Here is a 10,559-nt window from a genome sequence, read left to right as displayed (position 1 = left end):
TGCTGAACATGAATCTGGAGTGACGGTGAAAAAAATCAGGATATCGTCAAGGTAAACGAAAACAAAGATGTTCAGCATGTCTCTCAGGACGTCATTGACTAATGCCTGAAAGACAGCTGGAGCGTTAGCGAGGCCGAAAGGAAGAACCCGGTATTCAAAGTGCCCTAACGGAGTGTTAAACGTCGTCTTCCACTCGTCCCCCTCCCTGATGCGCACGAGATGGTAAGCGTTACGAAGGTCCAACTTAGTGAAAAACCTGGCTCCCTGCAGGATCTCGAAGGCTGAAGACATAAGAGGAAGCGGATAACGATTCTTCACTGTTATGTCATTCAGCCCTCGATAATCTATGCAGGGGCGCAGGGACCCGTCCTTCTTCTTAACAAAAAAAAACCCCGCTCCGGCGGGAGAGGAGGAGGGGACTATGGTACCGGCGTCAAGAGCTACAGACAAATAATCTTCGAGAGCCTTACGTTCGGGAGCCGACAGAGAGTATAGTCTACCCCGGGGGGGAGTGGTTCCCGGAAGGAGATCAATACTACAATCATACGACCGGTGTGGAGGAAGAGAGGTGGCCCTGGACCGACTGAACACCGTGCGCAGATCGTGATATTCCTCCGGCACCCCTGTCAAATCACCAGGCTCCTCCTGTGAAGAAGAGACAGAGGAAACAGGAGGGATAGCAGACATTAAACATTTCACATGACAAGAGACGTTCCAGGAGAGGATAGAATTACTAGACCAATTAATAGAAGGATTATGACAAACTAGCCAGGGATGGCCCAAAACAACAGGTGTAAAAGGTGAACGAAAAATTAAAAAAGAAAGGGTTTCGCTATGATTACCAGAGACAGTGAGGGTTAAAGGTAGCGTCTCACGCTGAATCCTGGGGAGAGGACTACCATCCAAAGCGAACAAGGCCGTGGGCTCCCTTAACTGTCTGAGAGGAATGTCATGTTCCCGAGCCCAGGTCTCGTCCATAAAACAGCCCTCCGCCCCAGAGTCTATCAAGGCACTGCAGGAAGCTGACGAACCGGTCCAGCGTAGATGGACCGACAAGGTAGTGCAGGATCTTGAAGGAGAGACCAGAGTAGTAGCGCTCACCAGTAGCCCTCCGCTTACTGATGAACTCTGGCTTTTACTGGACATGAAGTGACAAAATGACCAGCGGAAGCGCAATAGAGACAGAGGCGGTTAGTGATTCTCCGTTCCCTCTCCTTAGTCGAGATGCGGATACCCCCCAGCTGCATAGGCTCAGCACCCGAGCCGGCGGAGGAAGATGGTAGAGATGCGGAGAGGGGGGCAACGGAGAACGCGAGCTCCTTTCCACAAGCTCGGTGACGAAGATCAACCCGTCGCTCTATGCGAATAGCGAGTTCAATCAAGGAATCCACGCTGGAAGGAACCTCCCGGGAGAGAATCTCATCCTTTACCTCCGCGCGGAGACCCTCCAGAAAACGAGCGAGCAAAGCCGGCTCGTTCCAGTCACTGGAGGCAGCAAGAGTGCGAAACTCAATAGAGTAATCTGTTATGGATCGATTACCTTGACATAGGGAAGACAGGACCCTGGAAGCTTCCTCTCCAAAAACAGAACGATCAAAAACCCGTATCATCTCCTCCTTAAAGTCCTGATACTGGTTAGTACACTCAGCCCTCGCCTCCCAGATTGCCGTGCCCCACTCACGAGCCCGTCCAGTAAGGAGAGATATGACGTAGGCGATACGAGCTGTGCTCCTGGAGTAAGTGTTGGGCTGGAGAGAAAACACAATATCACACTGGGTGAGGAACGAGCGGCATTCAGTGGGCTCCCCAGAGTAACACGGCGGGTTATTGATTCTGGGCTCCGGAGATTCGAAAGCCCTGGAAGTGGCCGGTGGATCGAGGCGGAGATGGTGAATCTGTTCTGTGAGGTTGGAGACTTGGGCGGCCAGGGTCTCAACGGCATGTCGAGCAGCAGACAATTCCTGCTCGTGTCTGCCTAGCATCGCTCCCTGGATCTCGACGGCTGAGTGGAGAGGATCCGAAGTCGCTGGGTCCATTCTTGGTCAGATTCTTCTGTTATGCACGTGAGTGAGGACCCAAAAGCGGTTTAACAAAAACAGAGTCCTTTAATGTCAAAACACAGGTAAGACATAGATCCTCTTCAAATGTATATGATGGCAAAATAAACAACCCGCAGAGAGGGCGACAAATGAAACATAAAGTCCTTCTGAATATCACAGAAGAGTTCCCCTTCTAGCAGCAGAGGAGAATAGCTGGGTTAGAATCCCCTTCTAGCAGCAGAGGAGAATAGCTGGGTTGTAGAGGACAGAGGTACCTGATCACACGTAGCATCAGATGAACAGGCAGATTCCGACAGGACAGGACAAGGCTGAAGCAAACGAGACGATAGTTTGGTTCTGGCATGAGAAACTCAAACGAGAATCTGACAAAGACAGAAGCAGGAACAGAGAGAGAAATAGAGACCTAATCAGAGGGAAAAAAGGGAACAGGTGGGAAAAGGGTGAACAAGGTAGTTAGAGAAGATGAGGAGCAGCTGGGGGAAGGAGAGGAAGAGAAGGTAACCTATTACGACCAACAGAGGGAGACAGAGTGAAGAGAAAGAACAGGAACAAGACATAATATGACAATACATGACAGGCCTAGCCAGTCTCCAGATCTCAACCCCATAGAAAATCTTTGGAGGGAGTTGAAAGTCCGTTTTTTTTCTCATTTTGTCTGTCATGGTTGAACTGTACCTATGATGAAAATTGCAGGCCTCTCTCATCTTTTTAAGTGGGAGAACTTTCACAATTGGTGCCTGACTAAATACGTTTTTGCCACACTGTATGTATATATATATATATATATATATATATATATATATACAGTAACAGTCAAAATATTGGACACACACTCATTCAAGGGTTTTTCTTTATTTTTACTATTTCTACATTGTCGAATAATAGTGAAGACATCAAAACTATGAAATAACACATGGAATCATGTAGTAACAAAAAAAGTGTTAAACAAATCATAATATATTTTATATTTGAGATTCTTCAAAGTAGCCACCCTTTGCCTTGATGACAGCTTTGCACACTCTTGGCATTCTCTCAACCAGCTTCATGAGGAATGCTTTTCCAACAGTCTCGTGTGCTGTGTGTGTGCTGAGCACTTGTTGGCTGATTTTCCTTCACTATTTTCCTCCAACTCATTCCAAACCATCTCAATTTGGTTGAGGTCGGGTGATTTTGGAGGCCAAGTCATCTAATCCAGCGCTCCATCACTCTCGTTCTTGGTCAAATAACCCTTACACAGCCTGGAGGTGTGTTTTGTGTAATTTTCCTGTTGAAAAAAAAGTGATAGTCCCACTAAGCGCAAACCAGATGGGATGGCGCATCGCTGCAGAGGGCTGTGGCAGCCAAGCTGGTTAAGTGTGCCTTGAATTCAAACTAAATCACCAACATTGTCACCAGCAAAACACCATCACACCTCTTCCTCCATGCTTCACGGTGTGATCCACAAATGCAGAAATCACACGTTCACCTCTTTGCGTTTCACAAAGACACAGGGTTGGAACCAAAAGTCTCCAATTTGGACTCATCATACCAAAGGACAGATTTCCACCAGTGTAATGTGAATTGCTCATGTTTCTTGGCCCAAACAAGTGTCTTTGTCTTATTGGTGTCCTTTAGTAGTGGTTTCTTTGCAGAAATTTAGCCATGAAGGCCTGATTCACACAGTCTCCTCTGAACAGTTTATGTTGAGATGCGTCTGTTACTGGAGCTCTGGGAAGCATTTATTTGGGCTGCAATCTGATGTGCAGTTAACTCTGGGTTTTCCATTCATGTGGCAGTCATCATGAGAGCCAGTTTCATCATGGAGCTGCAGCAGAGGTAACTCTGGGTCTTCCATTCCAGTGGCAGTCCTCATGAGAGCCAGTTTCATCATGGAGCTTGGTGGTTTTTGTGACTGCACTTGAAGAAACTTTCAAAGTTCTTGAAATGTAATGCATTGACTGACCTTCATGTCCTAAAGTAATGATGGAATGTTGTTTCTCTTTGCTTATTTTCGAGCTGTTCTTGCCATAATATGGACTTGGTCTTCTACCAAATATTCTGTATGCCACGCCTACCTTGTCACAGCACAACTGATTGGCTCAAATGCATTAAGAGGGGGAAAAATCTCCAAATTAACTTTTTAACAAGGCACGCAGGTTAATTGAAATGCATTCCAGGTGACTACCTCATGAAGCTGGTTGAGAGAATGCCAAGAGTGTGCAAAGCTGTCATCAAGGCAAAGGGTGACTACTTTGAGTAATCTCAAATATAAAACATATTATGATTTGTTTAACACTTTTTTGGTTACAACATGATTCCATATGTGTTATTTCATAGTTTTGATGTCTTCCCTATTATTCTACAATGTAGAAAATAGTAAAACATTAAGAAAAACCTTTGAGTGAGTAGGTGTGTCCAAACTTTTGTCTGGTACTGAATATGCAGTATTTACTTTTTTGGCTAAACAGCTGGAGCTCAAAACAGGTGGGGCTTTTCCCTGAATGACGGGGTGCCGCTGCTCTGTAGCAGGTTTTACACTTGTAGCCACAATTTCAAAACTGTTTTTGTGATTCATGATGAAAACACTGTTTCCACAGGTCTCCTATATGTAGATTTGCATTCATTATCTGTCCCATGTTTGTATTTTCAAATATGATGTAAGTGTTTTATTTTCTGCTTTGAAACAACCCTCCTCATTTCAAGGCAGACATCCCAGATGATATTATGTTCTTTGCATTGTGTTTGGGTACGTTTGGTTTGGGACTGATAAACAAAAATGAATTCTCCCTCACAGCCTACCGCCCAGTTTTAATATTACAGAGAGCGTGTTATAGCCTGGTTCTATGCGGAACCGTTGATTGTATGTACCCTCGTAAGGCTAAAGAACAACGTGTAGAGAGCACAATGTTGAGAAAAGTACAGAACTGTATCGGAGTGTCGCTGTCCATTGTGTTGAAACGCTCGTGTTTTTATTTTGTAAAGCCTGTTGCGTCTATTATTTTTGATTGACAGTAGGCCTATCACTTACAGTTGAACACAGATGTTTACATACACTTAGGTTGGAGTCATTAAAACTCGTTTTTCAACCACTCCGCAAATTTCTTGTTAACAAACTGTAGTTTTGGCATGTCAGTTAGGATATCTACATTGTGCATGACACAAGTAATTTTTACAACACATGTTTACAGACAGATAATTTCACTTACAATTCACTGTATCACAATTCCAGTGGGTCAGAAGTTTACATACAGTAAGTTGACTGTGCCTTTAAACAGCTTGGAAAATTCCAGCAATTGACGTCATGGCTTTAGAAGCGTCTGATAGCTAATTTATATCATTTGAGTCAATTGGAGGTGTACCTGTGGATGTATTTCAAGGCCTACCTTCAAACTCTGTGCTCTTTGCTTGACATAATGGGAAAATCAAAAGAAATCAGCCAAGACCTCAGAAAAATAATTGTAGACCTCCACAAGTCTGGTTCATCCTTGGGAGCAATTTCCAAATGCCTGAAGGTACCACGTTCATCTGTACAAACAATAGTATGCAAGTATAAACACCATGGGACCACGCAGCTGTCATACCGCTCAGGAAAGTGACGCGCTCTGTCTTCTAGAGATGAACGTACGTTGGTGCGAAAAGTGCAAATCAATCCCAGAACAACAGCAAAAGACCTTGTGATGATGCTGGAGGAAGTATCAAAAGTTACAAAAGTATCTATATCCACAGTTAAACAAGTCCTATATCGACATAACCTGAAAGGCCGCTCAGCAAGGAAGAAGCCACTGCTCCAAAACCGCCATAAAAAAGCCAGACTACAGTTTGCAACTGCATATGGGGACAAAGATCGTACTTTTTAGAGAAATTTCCTCTGGTCTGATGAAACAAAAATAGAACTGTTTGGCCATAATGACCATCTTTATGTTTGGAGGAAGAAGGGGGAGGCTTGCAAGCCGAAGAACACCATCCCAACCGTGAAGCACGGGGGTGGCAGCATCGTGTTGTGGGGGTGCTTTGTTGCAGGAGGGACTGGTGCTCTTCACAAAATAGATTGCATCACGAGGAAAGAAAATGATGTGGATATATTGACGCCACATCTCAAGACATCAGTCAGGAAGTTAAAGCTTGGTCGCAAATGGGTCTTGCAAATGGACAATGACCCCAAGCATACTTCCAAAGTTGTGGCAAAATGGTTTGAGGACAACAAAGTCAAGGTATTGGAGTGGCCATAACAAAGCCCTGACCTCAACCCTAAAGAAGATTTGTGTGCAGAACTGAAAAAGTGTGTACGGGCAAGGAGGTCTTCAAACCTGACTCAGTTACACCAGCTCTGTCAGGAGGAATGTGCCAAAATTCACCTAACTTATTGTGGGAAGTTTGTGGAAGGTTACCTGAAACATTTGACCCAAGTGAATCATTTTAAAGACAATTCTACCAAATGCTAATTGGCGGTATGTCAACTTCTGACCCACTGGGAATGTGATGAAAGAAATAAAAGCTGAAATAAATCCTTCACTCTACTATTATTCTACCATGTCACATTCTTAAAATAATGTGGTGATCCTAACTGACCTAAGACTGGGACTTTTTACTAGGATTAAATGTCAGGAATTGTGAAAAACTGAGTTTAAATATATTTGGCTAAGGTGTACTGCATGTAAACTTCTGACTTCAGCTATATCTTCCTTGACAGTTCTACTCACTGGCTTTGTGCATTTCACCAATGACTCTTCAGACTTTATAGGCCTAGCTACCATTTGGTAAATAGTAGTTAATTTCAACCTGGCATATACTTTACTCGAGAGTGCGAATGGTTTTAGGGAAATTAGTGATTGTGGTTTTATGTTGTTTCCTGTGCCTATTTGGTTATGCCTTTCCTTATGCTAAGGGCACACATCATGTTTCCAATGTTTACCTACTACTTTTAAATATGTATTTAGCGCAATGTCAGCGTGTATGTGTACACTATGTGTAATTTTGGACGGGTACTCACAGTGTCGCTGTTCACTAGCGGAGGTACAGTATATGTAGCTCTTCACCCATTGCTGTTTTCATTGACAAAGCTCTGATGCCGTTTCACTGCAGATAACAGTTGAGGTAGATGCACATATTCTTTGTTGATAATATAGGGAATTTTCATGGTTTTGTCGAATAATTTTTCATTACATCGATCTGTCTAACTGTAAGGTGGTTATTTGACGTTTTTAATCTCAGGATGGGTCACAAAGGAATCTCGGTGACAGGTCTGGTCTGCGGCTTTGCTTTCTTTCTTCTACCGCTGCACTCCGCCTATGGAGACGTGAGCTATTCTTTTCCGGAGGAGATGAAACGCGGATCTGTTATTGGAAATATAGCCAATGATCTCGGGCTGGAGGCGAGCAGACTATCCGCTCGTAAGGCCCGTATTGATAGCGAAGGGAACCGCAAACGGTATTGTGACATTAATCTGAGTAACGGCGATGTAAATGCTGCCGAAAGGATTGACAGAGATGGGCTTTGTGGCAAGAAGGCTTCGTGCGTTTTAAACCAGGAACTTATATTGGAGAATCCTTTGGAGCTGCACCGCATTACTCTTCATGTTCAAGATATTAATGACAATTCGCCACAATTTAATGATGACATGATAGATATAGAGATAAGGGAATCCGCGGAGAAAGGATTTCGTTTTTTATTAGGAGAGGCTCATGACGCGGACATAGGGAAGAACTCAGTTCAAATATACACTCTAGAAAAGAATGACAAATTTGTGTTGTCCGTTGAGAGTAACAATGTTGAGCTTGTTCTAGATGAAAAGCTTGACCGTGAAGTAAAGCAGGATATTAAATTATTGCTTACAGCGATGGACGGAGGCTCTCCGAAGAGATCAGGTACTGTAGTCATACACGTCACTGTACTGGATGCTAATGATAACGCCCCAGTGTTTAACCAGGCGGTCTATAAAGCCAGTCTGCCTGAAAACTATGCTTTAGATACTGTAGCTGTTACAGTGAGTGCTACGGATGCAGATGAGGGAGTTAATGGAGAGGTGACATATGATTTCGATCACATTTCAGATGATGATAAAAAAGTATTTTCTATAGACCGTAAGGGAGGAATAATTAAAGTTATCGGTTCTGTTGACTTTGAAGAGGTTCAGTCCTTTGAGCTGCGCGTGAAAGCGAAGGACGGTTTAGGTTTAGCATCATATGCCAACGTGATAATAGAAATTACTGATGTTAATGACAACGCTCCTGTGATATATCTCAAATCTCTGACTAGCCCCATACCTGAGAACGCGTCACCTGGTACAGAGGTGGGCATCATTAACGTGCAGGATAGAGACTCTGAGAATAACCGACAGGTCCGCTGCTCCATTCAGCAAAACCTTCCCTTTAAGCTGGTGCCATCCATCAAAAACTACTATTCTCTGGTGACCACGGGCGAACTGGACCGTGAACTAGTGTCTGATTACAACATTACAATCACTGCCACCGACGAGGGCTCTCCACCTCTGTCCTCCTCTAAAAGTGTTCAGTTATCTGTAGCTGACGTCAACGACAACCCACCTGTGTTTGAGGAACAGTCCTATAAAGCCCACGTGACTGAAACTAATAGACCCGGGTCTTCCCTGTGTTCTGTTACTGCACGGGACCCAGACTGGAGACAGAACGGAACAGTGATTTATTCTATCTTACCTGGTGAGGTGAACGGTGTTCCTGTGTCCTCGTTTTTATCCGTTAACGGAGACACGGGGGTGATCCACGCTGTGACGTCGTTTGATTATGAACAGTTCAGGAGTTTTAAAGTCCACGTGGTGGCCAGAGACAACGGTTCTCCTCCGCTCAGCAGCAACGTCACGGTCAGTGTGTTCATAACGGATGTGAATGACAACTCTCCTCAGATTCTGTACCCCGCCCCGGAGGGCATCTCCTTCATGACGGAACTGGTCCCCAAAGCTGCGCACGGGGGCTCTCTGGTTTCCAAGGTGATAGCTGTGGACGCAGACTCCGGCCAGAACGCCTGGCTGTCCTATCACATACTCAAATCCACAGATCCGGGACTTTTCACTATTGGTCTCCACAGCGGAGAGATCAGGACACAGCGGGACATTTCTGAATCTGACAGCATGAAACAGAACCTCATTGTGTCAGTGAAAGATAACGGACAGCCCTCTCTCTCTGCCACCTGTACCATCTATTTAGTGATTTCTGATAACTTGGCTGAAGTGCCAGAACTGAAAGATGTCTCTTATGATGAGAGCAATTCCAAACTCACCTCTTATCTGATCATCGCGCTGGTGTCTGTCTCCACCTTTTTCCTCACCTTCATCATTGTCATCCTGGCCGTAAGGTTTTGCCGCAGGAGAAAGCCTAGACTGTTGTTTGACGGAGCGGTCGCCATCCCCAGTGCGTATCTCCCTCCCAACTACGCAGAGGTGGATGGCGCAGGAACTGTCCGCAGTACTTACAATTATGACGCATACCTGACGACGGGTTCGCGAACAAGTGACTTCAAGTTCCTCACATCGTACAACGAAAACACACTGCCCGCGGACCAGACTCTGAGAAAAACTCCAACCGACTTTTCTGAAGATTTTGACGACTCGGAAGGGTCCCCAGAGGTAGGCTTTTAATGGAAATAATAACGGATTTGTTTTTTTAGGCTTATATGATAGATTGGGGCTATATTATTTAAACATTGCAGCTAATCTGCTTTGTGTAATATTTTTGTTGTTGTTGGAGAAACCACTTTTCATCGTTAACCCAGCTTGTCTATTAAGGAAATTATGTATACTTCAGTTTCATTCAATTTGAAATGTTTTAGATTATTATTTCAGACCCGTCGCAATTTAATTGCAAAATCCCGAGGTGCGAATATATGTGGTTTGCTAGAGTTGTAACATCGTATATGCTCTTTTTGTAATTGATAGAATCGGTGGATTTTTCAGATAATAGACTTCAGTCGCTTCTCGGTTTTCTGATTAGGGTTGTACTGACAATTAATTGCTACTGTGTGTTTGGCACTGGAGGAGTGAAAACCTGTTTGGAAAGAGGCTCGAAAATAGAACTACTGTATTTTGAGAGATAATAATTTATTAGACATTTTAAAGGATGAAATCTCTTGAGATGCACCTTCTCGGTTTAAAGAATGTCCAAATAAAAAAACAACCCCCCAAAAAACAATACTTATAATATGGCAACTACGGTCTAATAATGCTAACAAGTAAATACAAATAATAATAATAAAAGGTCAATTCTGAGCATAAAAAAGTTGTAATACTCCTACTAATGGGCCTCCAACAAATGCAAATAAATATGCAACTAATAACACTAAGTTGGCTGCCTATAATATATACATAATTACAAATATCGTCACATGTTGACGTTTCTACTAGTTAAAAACACAAACACTTTGTTCTTAACATTGGAACAATGGCTATCACTGTGTGATTTTAATGCCCTTATTTCTATAAGTAAAGTATTCCAGAGAAGCGTCGTGAGAGCGTCTGAAGAGCAACGAGAGTCCTCGCACTGTCACTGTCCA

The 10,559-nt window shown here is 43.8% G+C and overlaps 1 protein-coding gene across 1 annotated transcript; it reads left to right on the top strand.

The window, feature by feature from the left end:
• The first annotated feature begins 7,251 nt into the window (after positions 1-7,251).
• LOC139400134 (protocadherin gamma-A12-like) lies at positions 7,252-9,648 on the top strand. The gene has a single exon (XM_071145160.1). It carries the CDS (start codon positions 7,252-7,254, stop codon positions 9,646-9,648), a length of 2,397 nt encoding a protein of 798 aa, XP_071001261.1.
• The last annotated feature ends 911 nt before the right edge of the window (positions 9,649-10,559 follow it).

The sequence above is a fragment of the Oncorhynchus clarkii genome, unplaced genomic scaffold (genome assembly GCF_045791955.1).
Source record: "Oncorhynchus clarkii lewisi isolate Uvic-CL-2024 unplaced genomic scaffold, UVic_Ocla_1.0 unplaced_contig_12782_pilon_pilon, whole genome shotgun sequence".
In the NCBI taxonomy this organism is placed as follows: domain Eukaryota; kingdom Metazoa; phylum Chordata; class Actinopteri; order Salmoniformes; family Salmonidae; genus Oncorhynchus; species Oncorhynchus clarkii.
Note: the sequence above shows the minus strand (reverse complement) of the source record. Positions and strands in the feature narration are given on the sequence as shown.

Excerpts from the sequence above, each read along its gene's own strand:
- LOC139400134 (XM_071145160.1), top strand. The coding sequence starts at position 7,252 with ATGGGTCACAAAGGAATCTCGGTGACAGGTCTGGTCTGCGGCTTTGCT.